This window comes from Dipodomys ordii, unplaced genomic scaffold (assembly GCF_000151885.1).
Source record: "Dipodomys ordii isolate 6190 unplaced genomic scaffold, Dord_2.0 Scaffold181, whole genome shotgun sequence".
In the NCBI taxonomy this organism is placed as follows: domain Eukaryota; kingdom Metazoa; phylum Chordata; class Mammalia; order Rodentia; family Heteromyidae; genus Dipodomys; species Dipodomys ordii.
The window spans coordinates 814,864-828,717 of NW_012267397.1; the positions used below are offsets into that span (position 1 = coordinate 814,864).

Genomic DNA, 13,854 nt, shown 5'->3' on the forward strand with positions numbered 1-13,854 from the left:
AGAGAGACTGAGATCTAAGGATCATAATTCAAAGCTAGCCCAGGCCAGAAAGTCTGTGAGACTTATCTCCAATTAACTACCAGCAAACCAGAAGTGGCACTGTGGCTCAAAGTGGTAAAGTGCTAGCCTTGAGCAAAAAAGCTTTAGGAACAGCACTCAGCCCCATGCATGACTGACAAAAATATAAAAATAAAAATAACCAACATAAAACAGGGATGAAGATATGGCTCAATAGAGTTCTTGCCTTGTAAGTGCAAGGCCCTGAGTTCAAACTTCAGCACTACTTAAAAAAAAATCTGAGGCCCCCAGTATTTGGTTTATTTTGTACCTTTTTTTTTAAATTTAATTTTATTTTATTTGTGAACATACTGTACAGAGGGGTTACAATTACATGGGCAGGATAATGTGTACATTTCTTACCAAGCATTGCAGCCTCCTCCTTTGGTTTACCCTTCACATCCCTTCCCAGCCTCCCCCTCCCCCCCCTTTTTTTTTTATCCTGGATTCTTATCAACATCTCCAGCTCTCTGAGCATGCCTTCAGTTTTGAGTCAGTCCACATGCCTATTTCCTTTGCTTCTGTTCTCAAGGTGGTAGGAGTTGCTGTGGGGAATGAATCATTTGTTCATCAGATTGGAGGTGCACATCTTTAATCCCATCTAACTCAGCAGATGAGTAGAAGAGATACCATGAATTTTCTCAACCATATTTCCTCTGCTTTCAAACTTCGTTCAGTTTTGAGCTTTCTTATCTTCTTCCTCATCTCCTTCATATTTTAGGCTAATCTCTCCATCTAGCCCTTTTTTTCATTACTGGGGATTGAATACAGGGCCTCAGCTTACAAGGCAGACATTCTACCACTTTAGCTGCATCTTCAGCCCCTTTTTGCTTGGTTATTCCTGAGGTGGGGTCCAGCTTTTTCCTGGGCCAGCCTGGCTGCAGTTTCTGCTTGCGCTTTCTTGTGTCACTGGGAATATCAGGGTTAGGCCACCAGACCCAGCCCATTGATTGAGATGGGGTTTCAAGAACTTCTGTTTTCACCTGATTGGCCTCAAATCACAATCACTGATCTCCGCCTCCCAAGTAGGTAGGATTACAGGCTGAGCCACATACTTAGCTCCCGCCTATGCTCTTGACTAATTATTTCTGCCTTCTTGAGAGTTTCACTTTATTAATGACCCAGTTTTCAAATTTAGTCTTTCTCATTCTTTGACTGTAGAGTTGCTCAAATCTTCCTTAATTTTGCCAATAAATACCTCTTCACTCTGCCTCTCCATCAGTCTACCTACAACCTTGTGTTTTGTTTGTTTCATGACTTTAACTTTAGAAAAAATCATCAGTTGACTTTCTCTTGGTACTTTTTTTTTTTGGGTCGGTCGTGGGCTTGAATTCTGGGCTTGGGCGCTGTGCTCTTCAGCTCAAGGCGAGTTTTCTACCGTTTGAGCCACAGCGCCACTTCTGGTTTTCTAGTGGTTTATTGGAGATAAGAGTCCCATGGACTTTCCTGCCCTGGCTGGCTTTGAACCTCGATCCTCAGATCTCAGCCTCCTGGGTAGCCAGGATTACAGGCGTGAGCCACCAGCACCCGGCTTTCTCTTGATACTTTCTTAGTCATACTTTCATTCCATAGACTGACATCAATTTCAGGAAGTCAGAACTTCAAGAGAGAAATAAAGCTGTTCCTTTAATATCTTGTTCATCTCTGATGGGGTCAGATTCCTCCACTAACCTCTTTGCAACACTTAAGACAATATTGCCAAGCTCCAGTGGCGCAATCGGTTAGCGTGCGGTACTTATAAGACAATATTGCTTTCTTTGTCTTGATATGACTTTCCAGCTACACTGCCCACATCTATAATCAGACTTTATTTGACTTTTCTGCCTCCTGTTGTCCAATATCCACTCATGTTTCCTAGTGCTATCTAGTTCTTCCTCAATTTTAACTTTTTCTTTAACTTCAATTCTTTCTCATCCACTCTTCTGACCTCATTTATTTTCATACTAGCTCCTAAATATGTATTTCTTTAGCTCCAAACAGCTTTATGCAGCTCCTGATCTGAGCTTTCAAGGATCTACCAGATACACTTACTTACTTACATTCTGCCCTTACTACCTAGTGTCACTAACCTTTAAAGGTTGACAGGATCAGTTCTTGGTTACTTTGTACCCTTGTCCCTTAAAAACATCTTCAGTTTTCTGAATCTGCCTCTTGCCAGTTCCAGTCACCTATGTCCTTTCCTTCTACTCTTGACATGATAGGAATGGGGTATGCACTGTATCAGGTACTGCTCAGACTTGTAGTGATAACTATAAAAAAAAATCTTGGTGGCTTACAAAGGTCTTCCCTCTCCCCTTCTCTCTTTTTTTTTTCTCCAAGACCAGGATTCCAACTTAGTATCTGATGCTTTTACTCTTTGGTTGGCGCTCTACCATTGGAGCCACACCTCCAACCACACAAAGGTTTATTTCTTGCTCACATTTACATTGGCTTTGTCACAGCTGTGACTTTGCCATCCTCCCTTTGGAACCTAGGTTTACAGAGATGTGTCTATCTGGAACATTGCCAGTTATTGTGGCAGAAGAGAAAAAAGATACATGACAAGCCAGTGCTGGCTCTTAAAGCTTCAGCCCAGAAGTAACACATTTCACACCACATTTTATCAGCCAAAACAGGTCACATGGCCACTCCTAAAACAGTTGGATGAGGATGTCTAATCCTCTCCCAGGGAGGGGCATGGGAATACTTGGCTCCTGTGACATAATCTACCACAGGCATGCAAGCAAAACATGTCTAAACCTTCCTCTGATTGTTTTATCCTCATCCAAAACCTATTTCTACCCAATTTTCTTTTTGTTACCTGGCATCATTGTCTGTGTTATGGCAAACAAATTGGAAACTTCGGAATTGTCTTTAAATTCTTCTCCTTCCTTCTTGTCTCCTAAAACCAGTTGGTCCAGCTCTGTCTTGAAATCCCTCTGGTTGTTTTTTGTTTGTTTGTTTGTTTTGTTTGTTTGTTCGTTTTCTGGTCATGGGACTTGAACTTCAGGCCTGGGCGCTGTCTCTCAGCTCTTTAGCTCAAGGCTAGCACTCTACCACTTGAGCCACAGTACCACAGTTTTCTGGTGGTTTATTGGAGATAAGAGTCTCATGGACTTTGGTGCCCAAACTGTTTTTTTTTTTTTTTTTTTGTCGGTTGTGGGGCTTGAACTCTGGGCCTGAGTGCTGTCCCTAAGCTCTTGAGCTCAAGGCGAGCACTCTACCACCTGAGCTACAGCACCACTTCCGGTTTTCTGGTGGTTTATTGGAGATAGGAGTCTCATGGTCTTTCCTGCCCGGGCTGGCTTTGAACCACGATCCTCAGACCTCAGCCTCCTGAGTAGCTAGGATTACAGGCGTGAGCCACCAGCGCCCGGCTCCAAACTGGTTTTGAACCGTGATCCTCAGATCTCAGCCTCCTGAGTGGCTAGGATTACAGGCGTGAGCCACCAGTGCCCGGCTCCCTCTGGTTTTAAGTTTTCTTCTTGTGTGTTCCTCCTTCCCTAACCAGAATTCTTCTGTATGCAGGAACTCCTAGCCACCTCCCAGTTACCATTCCTCCTTCTCCATTGTATTTAGCCACCCTGCTGTCAGGAATAGGCTTTTAAAATACTCTCCACTGCTCAGAAATATTCAACCCCTCCTCCCCACACACACATATACACTGCTCACCACACAATTTCCTTTGCTCCTCAGTGTTTTCAGATTAGAACTAAAGGAGCATTTTTATTTCCTCATTTACATGACCTCCTCCCTCCCCTATTTCCAACATACACTGTACTCTTTTCTTGTATGTGTGCTGGTCCTGGGGCTTGAATTTAGAGTCTGGGCACTGTCTGAGCTTTTTGGCTCAAGGCTAGGACTCTACCACTCAAGCCAAAGCTCTACTTCCAGCTTTTTGCTGGTTAATTGGAGATAAGTCTCACAGATTGTCCTGCTCAGTCTGACCTCAAACTATAATCCTCAGATCTCAGCTTCAGTACCTGCAAATCTAGGTCACCAGCACCTAGCCACTGTCTACTCTAACCTGGGAATGACCACATACATCCCACTCCTTCTTACCAGTATTTTTTTTTCCAGCCAGTCCTGGGGCTTGAACTCTGGGCCTGGGTTCTGTCCCTGAGCTCTTCAGCTCAAGGCAAGCTCTATACCACTTGAGCCACAATGCCATTTCTAGCTTTTTCTGTGATTAATTGAAGATAAGAGTCTCACTGACTTTCCTGCCCAGCCTGGCCTTGAACCATGATCTCAGATCTCAGCCTCCTGAGTAGCTAGGATTACAGGTGTGAGCCACTGGTACCTAGCCTTACCAGTACTTTTATTGAGGTTTAATATAAGTACAGTAAAATTCACTTGTTTTAGAGTATATATAGTAATATTTTTGTACCCTGGTTAACCACAGGTAACACACTGTGGAAAGTAAAACCTGGGATAAAAAGGGACTATGGTAACTCAATTGTACATCCTATGGTCCAGCTACTAGTTAAGTTTATGAATTTGATGGAACCATTTTTTTCTATACTCAGAGTTACTGATACACATTGTTGTATGTTCTTTAGCTGAAGGTAACAGTGGTTAGAATGGAGCCAAATAACTTCCATCCAAATTTATACCTATGAGCTGAATAAACTTTCTCATATTGAACTCCGCTGTGCAACAGAAGAGAGTGACCAACTAGCAAGATTTAATTTAATTCTGTTCCTGGTAAACACATTTCTCCTCTCCACCTTCCTGGAACTTTGATTTCAATGTTTTGAAGAGTCTTAGGATTTTAGAAGTACAAGAGATCTTTACCTAATTTTATAGATGATAAGATCAAAGCACAAAGGTATTCTATTCTAAGTCATGTTAGTTGTGAGGGTAGGCCTAGATCTGAAAATGCTTTTTTTTCTGATTGGTTGTGGGGCTTGAACTCAGGGCCTAGGCACTGTCCCTAGACTTTTTCACTCAAGATTATCACTCTACCACTTTGAGTCACAGCACCACTTCCAGTTTTCTGGTATTTAAATGTAGATAATAGTTTCATGGTCATTCCTTCCTCAGCTAGCTTCGAACCATGATCTTCAGATCTCAGCCTCCTGTGTAGCTAGGATTATAAGCATGAGCCACCAGTGCCCAGCTGCTGCTGCTGCTTCCTCCTCCTTCCTCCTCATCCTACTTATTCCTGTTCCTCCCCCCTCCTCTTCCTCCTCCCCCTTCTTCTTCTTCTTTTTTTTTTTTTTTTTGCTGGTCCTGAGGCTTGAACTCTGGGCCTGGGCACTGTCCTTGAGCTTCTTTGGCTCAAGGCTAGTGCTGTATCACTTGAGCCACAACACCACTTTCTACTTTTTCTGAGTAGTTTTATTGGAGATAAGAGTCTCACGGATTTTCCTGCCGAGGTTGGCTTTGAACCACAATCCTCAGATCTCAGCCTCCTGAGTAGCTAGTATTACAAAGCCACCAGCACCTGACTGAAAATGCTTTCTTAATCACCATTTCAGGACTCATTTCCTAATTCTCATTTGCAAATGGCTTAGTTTATTGATCACAAAAAAGTTCTAGTTTTTAACTGGATACCAGTGGCTCATGCCTATGATCCTAGACACTTAGGAGGCTGAACCTAGAGGCGTATCATTTGAAGCTGTCTGAGCAGAAACATCTATGAGACTCTGTCTCCAAAATAATAAGCAAGAAGTGGTGCTGTGGCTCAGTGGTAGAGTGCTAGCCTTGAGCTAAAGAGCTGAAGGACAGCACCCAGGCCCAGAGTTCAAGCCCCACAACCGACAAAAAAAAAAAAAAAAAAGGCAAAAAGCTAGGCTAGAGATGTGGCTCCAGGTTCCAGTATTGCTGAGCAAGTGTTTGGCCTTGAGTTTCAAACTGTAGTACAAGAAGAAAAAATACTGAATCTACTGGATCACTTCAAAGATATATTCACTAACGTTTTCTCAAAGCAGTAAAGCTGATTTTTAGGAAGGTTATCAAGTTTAAGGTGTGTGTGTGTGTGTGTGTGTGTGTATCAAGTTTAAGGTGTATGTGTGTGTGTGTGTGTGTGTGTGTGTGTCTGTGTGTGTCTATACCACTGAGCTATACCCCCAGCCCTTAAATGCTATTTGTGTCATTTAAAAATAAATAGCAGTAGTGCAGTACAAACCCACAAGTAAAATAATTCTGTCTCAAATCTCCAAGACTATTTGTTTGAGAAAATACTTTTGGATGAAATGGAAAGGTTACAAGGGGAATCAACATTTTGTATTTAACTAGTTTTCAAGACTTCCTTTAAGAACAGTTTATCAACTTGTTACCAATATATCAAAGAAAAAGCACCCTGCGCACAGCCAAACACAATAATTACATTTTTTTTAACAGGTGGGGAAAAGTGGCAACGTCCCAGCAGGTACTACAGTGGACAGTACCATCACACATCCATCAGAGTTCGACTTTTACCTCTGTAGTCATGCAGGAATTCAGGTAATTTGGAAGCTTGTTCAGATCTTTGACCTGATAGGTAGGTATTTGCAAAGTCAGCAACTAGCTTGAGTATACTTGTTATTAAATCCTATGCTTAACTTTGTTAGTTCTTTTTTTTTTTTAACTTTGTTAGTTCTTATATCCCAAAACTAATACCTTTTTGGCTTAGTTATCTACTTGTAGGTATGCTAGATAGAACTACTTCTGAGTTTGAGGATTAGGTCTGAATTCCCTAATGCTAGGTCATCACCATGTTAGAAATGTATTCATTCTAAAACTCTCTCTCCAGGGAACCAGCCGTCCTTCACATTATCAGGTCTTGTGGGATGACAACTGCTTCACTGCAGATGAACTCCAGCTCCTGACCTACCAGCTGTGCCACACTTATGTAAGGTGCACACGATCAGTCTCTATTCCAGCCCCTGCATATTATGCCCGGCTTGTGGCATTTAGAGCAAGGTATCATCTGGTGGATAAAGATCATGACAGGCAAGTTTCTCAGGCACAATAAAATATATCTCTATTTTAGAAGAATGTGGGGTTTTGTTTGTTTTTGTTTTTTTAGGGGAGGAGGTGGAGTTCTTAATGTACTACTACGGAAAACTCTTTAAAGTCTTAAACTTTCTTTTAGGGTTTAAATGGCAGGGAACAAGTTAAAAAGCTTTGAAAGTTTATAATTTGACTTTTGATCCAAGAAGTGCTCAAACTTGTTTATACTTGTATTGTGTCTCTAAAGGAGACTTAGAGCTGCCTGAGGTTTTCCCACAAAAGCTAGGTACATTTTAGTTCTGTTCAGATCCTGAGTAGCCTCAAAAGGAGGCCAGCTATGTAGCTACTCAGGAGGCTGAGATCTGAAGATTGGGATTCAAAGCCAGCTCAGACAGGAAAGTTCTTGAAACTCATATCTCCAATTAATCACCAAAAAGCCATAAGTAGAGATGTCGCTCAAGTGGCAGAGCACTAGTCTTAAGCAAAAAACAAAAACAAAAACCACCTCATGGACAGTACCCAGGCCCTGAGTTCAAGCTCCATGATAGACCACCCCAGCCCCCCTCAAAAAACAAGCATAGTGTCCTTGGCTCCAGTCAGTATATCACAGGCTTGGTGGGTTCCATTCTTACAAGGGGAAGTCCTGAAGTATCTTGCTTTCAGTATAATCCAGGAGGATCCTCTAGAGTAAACGTGAGTGTGTGTGGGAGGGAGAGAGGCCAGATCATTTGCACCAAATAGAAATCTCAAGAGAATGAGACATTTTGACCAGTTTTTGAGCTACCATTAAATAGCTAAACAACTCCTTGCATTAGTTTTCTTTTCCAAATGAACATCTGTGAAGCGTAGCAGTTTCTGGGCTCTTCCCCAAGTCTGTACTCAGCTGCTAAATAGTAGACATTCCGCTACAAGTCTATTTCTGTAAGGGTTTGAAAAGACACTATTAAGAAAAATATCCAGTTGTGGCTTTGTCCCTTTCATTCCATTACTGTACATTCACTCATTTAACATGTTTATTGGGTACTGACTGTGTGTGGAGTACTGGGGAAGATGCTAGAAAATACCAAGATCAGTAATGTTGGTTGTTTCTTGCCCTGGGGATTTAATATTTCAGTATGGAGGCAATACAGGCAAATATGAAATAACATCAGTAGAGATAAAAGTGCAGTGGAATATTGAAGAAAAAGCTGAGATCTTTAGAGATTTTATAGCTTGGTGGTAGGATTTGACTCCACAAAGAAAAGAGGATTTTCAGGCAGAGAGAACATGAATATAAAGGAGAGAAAGCTAGTGACATGTTTGGACAATAGCAAGTTTTCTTTGGCTGGAACATCCCAAAAGGAAACAGCAGGCTTGGGGCTGGAAAGTTTGTTAGAGTGAGATTGTTTTAGCTAAATGGAAAAAAAAAAAAAAAAGCTATTCCTGGGATGGAATTGACAAGACTTAACAGTTAGTTGAGAATGAGTAGAAGAGGAGAGGAGGAAATTTTTTTAAAAGACTAATTTCTGATCCTAGATCAGAAGAATAATAAGCATCATTTTAAGAGGAAATCAGTGGGCCAAGGATATAACTTAGTAATGAAACACAGGCTTAACATGCCTGAGGCCCTGGCATACAAAAAATAAATAATAAAGGTTAGAAGAGAGAGGGTGATTTACAGTTTTCCACACTTCTTTGTCATCCTGAAGAGAGAGGTTCAGAATTTATTATCCTAAAATACCAAAGTTGAGAGGAATCATGACTTACCTAAGGTTTTGTAGTTTCTAGGGAGAAAGCAAGAAGAGACTGTGGCTCAGTAACATTCTTGAGTGTCTAGTATGCTCTAGCCCTGTGCTTTGCTCATCGACACTATATTATGTGCTAAGCACTAGGGATTCAGTTATGAGTAAGCGCAAAGTTGCTGCTTTCTTCAAATTTACCTTCCAGTGGAAAAATAAGTTATCACCCGATTAGTAAGTTCATTTGTGTTTGTACGCTGAGAGAAAAATAAGATATAGTCTGTGAAAGCATGTTCCAAGTGACACTGATCTGGAGTTTAGAGTCAGGAAAATTTTTAAGGGAAAAATGACATTTAATAAATCTAAAGGATGAGTAGGTATTAACCAGACACAAAAGGCAGCAGAAATCTTTCTATAGGTATTACAAAGGATTTGGGTCTTAGCAGACACTGTTTTATTGAATTATTGTAACTATCCATTAAATAAGCTATATTTCATTTGTCGGTTGCACAAACATATTTAGAAAGACAAAAGTAATTTGAGGAGTTCAGCTTGAGCCTAAAATCTTCTTGAATCCAATACTGTTTGTGCTGTTTGAAACATGTGATGTTTAAAGCATCTTTTCTTACACCTAGTTTTCTTGCTTCATTCTCTTTCCAGCGCGGAAGGCAGTCATGTGTCAGGACAGAGCAATGGCCGGGATCCTCAAGCCTTAGCCAAGGCAGTACAGATCCATCATGATACCCAACATACCATGTATTTTGCCTAAGAGTCTCAGAAAAAGAACTCAGCTAGTTTGGCACCCCTTGCAGCCTCAAAATGTTTCAAGTGACTACCGCCTCTTGCTAGACCCAAGTTGACTTCAGGTGGTCTTCTACCAGCAGCTCAGAATAGTTGCACTGAATCTATATTTGCAGCATTGTCTGATGCATCAACAAAATTGAGCCATTTTTCTAAAATAATAGATACTCAGATTATCTTTTCTGATGATGCACTGGACTGAATTTTTACCTCAATGTGCAAAGGCTGATCAGCCTGAACTTTCTAAAGGACTTTACAAGAAAGGTTTCTATGGAATATTTTGCTATTCACTGCATCCCTCTAGTCTTAGAAGAGAAGAGTATTCTTTCTTTTTTTCCCCTGTATTCATTCAGTAGGGTATATACATAGGTGGGAGATAAAAAATAATCTGTTTCATTTCAGTGTAACTAATTGAGTGGGCTCACAAACTTTTTAATGGAGATTTCTGACTTTGTCACTGTAAATGCCTTTAATGAGCATTAATTTTTGGAAATTTTACAGAGTTTTATTAGTTTTATTACTTTATCTTACTGATCTCTGCAGACTTGTGCTGGTGTCAGTACAGGCTGCCAGAGGATTGCACTATACCTGGCTGCAGATTCAAACAGGCAGTTCTCTTATTTGATTGACTTTCATGAATGAGTGACATAGGACAATGTAATGCATGTCATAGTGACAGATAACACTGCCACAGTAAAAGTACTCATGTTTTTCCCTATTTGAAAAAACAAAAACAACTTAGCTTTTAGTATTTTTTCCAAGTTTTCAAAAGTGCCCATTTTATGCTGCTGTGTGGTTTGTTAGATCTAAATGGTTTCTAAACTTTTCTCATAGAGTTAACTTTGGCAATAAGCATTTTTTTAAGGTCCCTCTTTTTCCTTCCCCTAGTGATGTAGGTTTTTTCTAGATGAGATTTCAGTATGATTTTATCAACTATTTCTTATGTATCATAATCTGGCAACTTCTGAAACTGGTCAGAAAAGACATATACTTCCATGCCTTTTTAAGGACTTGTTTTTTAATCTACTTTATAGTCATAACTGGTGTCCTGTCACTTTGTTTTAAAATAAGCTAGAGCCAGGATGCTTTCTTATTGGATAGTTTGTGCCACTCCATAGGGCACATTGAGTGATGCTGCACTTGCAAAAATGTACCAGCATTAAAAAAAAAAAAGAAAAAGAAAAAAAAGGTTTCCCTCTGGGATTCAAAGTTACAATTACTTGCTGTGCAATTTTTTTTCTCTATCTGTACTTGGTGGGTTTTCCTTCCGTACTAAAACTGTCTTTCACAGGGAGACAAGATTCCTTTCTTGTCTAAACAAAGGAAGTTGTTGGAAAGCAAGCATCAGTTAAAATGTATAGGGAAAATGTATTTTGTATTTAATGTAGATAATACTTTGTAATGGACAACAGTTACATAGTTTAGGTAGGTCCAGCCAGTGTTTCCCAACCCACAACTTGCTGACTTGTTCTCCATCCTGGACCAACAGAGTGAGAGATAAAGGGTCCTAGAGCCACACTCCAAATGGCCGGAGAAGGTACTGGATGAAGAGACAGACAAGATGTGGTCAGAACAAAGCAAAACCACCAACAACTTTGTTGCCTCTGTCTGGAACCTGCTGGTGGGAAACACTGAATGAGGTGGTGAAGGGTGTTTTTGTTTTTGTTTTAAACTCATTAGTTGGTCCAAAAGTCTTATATTAGCCTTCTCAAAATCCCAGCAATATAACAAATATAACACACTGTTTTTCTTCAATCTTTAAGCAATCTTGTAAATACATTGAAGTTTACATTTCCATGTGCTGTTGCTCAGTGGCACCACCCGTGTTTGCTGAGACTGGTCTCTAAGAGTTTTATAACGTCTATGGAGTTGTATAGTTCATTACCATGAGTGGGAAGAAAGCAAGTTCTGTGACTGAAGCACAACATAGGCAGGAGTGAAGAGGTGGCAAATGTTAACTACTTATTTTTTTGTTTTTATTTTTTTTGCAAATACCTCACTTGGATAGTACAAATCAGGACATGTTGGTGAGGGGCTGGCTGCTGCTTTTATTCGTATTTGTTCAGGGAGAGCAAAGAAAATATCCTTCAGCATGGCCACTCTGGACCCAAGAGGAGGAAAACCAGCTTTTTAAGAGAACGAGGACTCTTTAAAGTCCAACATGTGAAGAACTCTTGGAGGTTGGCTGGCTGGCCAGCAAACGGGCACCACACCAGCACTTGAGTGCCTCAGGCTTGCTTGTTAATAATGCACAGAAGACACTCTCACCATCTCCTAGCATCTATGAAGCAGGGAACAAGGTTGAGTGCTGGGAAGCCCTGATCCACTTGACTGCAGTTGGGCTGTACACTCAACCTTGAAATGCTCTAGTTTATAAGACCCCTGTCAGTCATAGTATGTTGGGGCCAATCAGTATGGTGGTGGAGGGAAAGCTGGAAGGCCTATTTTTATAGGAAAATGGTAACTCTTAAGGGTACAATGCTGTTGTTTCTAATGAAAGGAAAGGAAGACAGAAGAAGTTAAGATTATTTGAGAAATCCTGTTGAGGGGTGAATCTTTAAGAAGTAATCACTGCAGTATCAGAGTTGCGGCAAAATTTTTGCAAGCAAGTCTGAATGCATAGTCTTAATTGGGTTTGACAATGGAATAGGTTAACCCTCCCCCTCAATACTGGCTGAATCGTCTGCATGTGTCAATCAATGGGAGGTGTGCATTCTCTAGAAGTAGTGTTAGGCTGTTTGGTTTTTTAAAATCAGCCTGTTTAGGCACTGTTATGTGGTATGAAAGATTTTAATGTAGCAATGCTAAAGAGGTAACAATTTGGGGGTAAAGGAGCTGGACATTAAGAGTGGTAAAAACTCAGACTTTGAACCAGTTGTTTTGTGTTGTTGTTAGCTGTTGACTCCTGAGCAGTTTCTGTAGGGAACCAGCTGGCTTAATGCAGCCAGCATTCTGGGCAGGCAGAACATATTACTGTAAATTCTATTTGCTGCTTCCAAAGGTGATGATTTACAAGCAGACATTTTCTATGTGGTCTGTATTTTAGGATCTGGTGCCCAGCCTATATCAGAGCTTACCTACCTGGCTCACTACCTACCCCCACCCATGGGAAAAGGTAACCTGCTGTTTAACAAGGCTCACCTTCTCCAGCCTGCCCTAGCAACTCTTTGTGGATATTCTATAAGATTTTCTTGCTCAATAGCAAGGTGGTAACTCTGCTTTCATTTTAAGAAAGTGGAGGCCTAAGGCATTGTATCAATACTGCTTCAACTCTAAGAATTTTTCCTTGTAAAACCAAAGGAAAAAATCTTATTGGTTGACTATTTTCTTATCCCTTGCTATTGATCTATTCATACTCTTTCTATGTCTAGTGGCTGAAATTGTTTGCATTTGTTGATTTGACTAATGGTGTGATTTTTGTTTCTATATTGTTAGACTTGTAATGTTTTAAAATGTATTTTATTAAATTTGGACTGGATGTATGTTTATAGCAATACGAGGTACTTTCTAAGCTATTAAGGGAGGGGTTGTATCTCCATGTTGAGATAAGATAATGGTTGTTTAATTTTGTAAATTTTTTTTGGCCTGCAGGGATACTTTGCGTTCATGTGTCTAAAAAAAAAAAGAATAAATTGGCATTCTTATGCCAAAAGTTGTTTTTCTTGTCAGTTGTCTAATAGATATGGAGCACACCATAACAATATCACACATAGCTGCTTTTTAAAATATGATTTACTCAACTTGAGAAATTTGATAAAGAAGAAAAGTGGGAAAACTTTGTGAGTTTTTAACTTCTAGGTCTCTTATTTTTAGGAAGTGTCATTTGGGAATTTTAGAAGAACTTTTCAGTAACATTTAACATATGAAAAGATTCATTGGGGTTTTGGATATAGCCCTTAATGAGAAGATCTATTTATGTGATGTCTTAAGAAAAATCTAGTCCCAAGAGAGCAGTGTGGCATGAATACTTATATTTACTAAAACTACATTCTCCAGAGGAAAAGCTGCCTAGATTGACCTAGCCTGGGAATCTAGTCTCATGTCTGTCTGTCTGTCTGTCTGTCTATCTATCTATCTATCTATCTATCTGAACAGTCTTGTTATATAGGCCAAGCTGGGCTCAAACTTACAATACTCCAGACTTAGCCTCATGAGTGCTGGGATTACCGATGTGTGCCACCAAATCCTGCTCATGGTTTGGGGTTGTTGGTTTGGGGGAATTTTCTCCTTTTTTTGCATTTGCTTTTTTTTTCTCTGAATTTTCAAAAAATAAAATTTGTTTAAATTATGGAAAGGACATTACAGAGGTTTGTCCAATGTAGCCCTTATTCTCAGGGAATTTATACTTATCAGAGGAGAAAGT

At 40.1% G+C, this 13,854-nt stretch overlaps 1 protein-coding gene across 1 annotated transcript in view; it reads left to right on the forward strand.

Moving 5' to 3' along the window:
* Positions 1-13,155, forward strand: part of Ago4 (argonaute RISC catalytic component 4) — a 46,939-nt gene extending 33,784 nt beyond the window's left edge. The window contains exons 16-18 of the mRNA XM_013034078.1: positions 6,382-6,483; positions 6,773-6,972; positions 9,351-13,155. Of these exons, the coding sequence (XP_012889532.1) occupies positions 6,382-6,483; positions 6,773-6,972; positions 9,351-9,459 (411 nt within the window). The 3' untranslated portion in view covers positions 9,460-13,155. The remainder of the gene's footprint in view (positions 1-6,381; positions 6,484-6,772; positions 6,973-9,350) is intronic.
* The last annotated feature ends 699 nt before the right edge of the window (positions 13,156-13,854 follow it).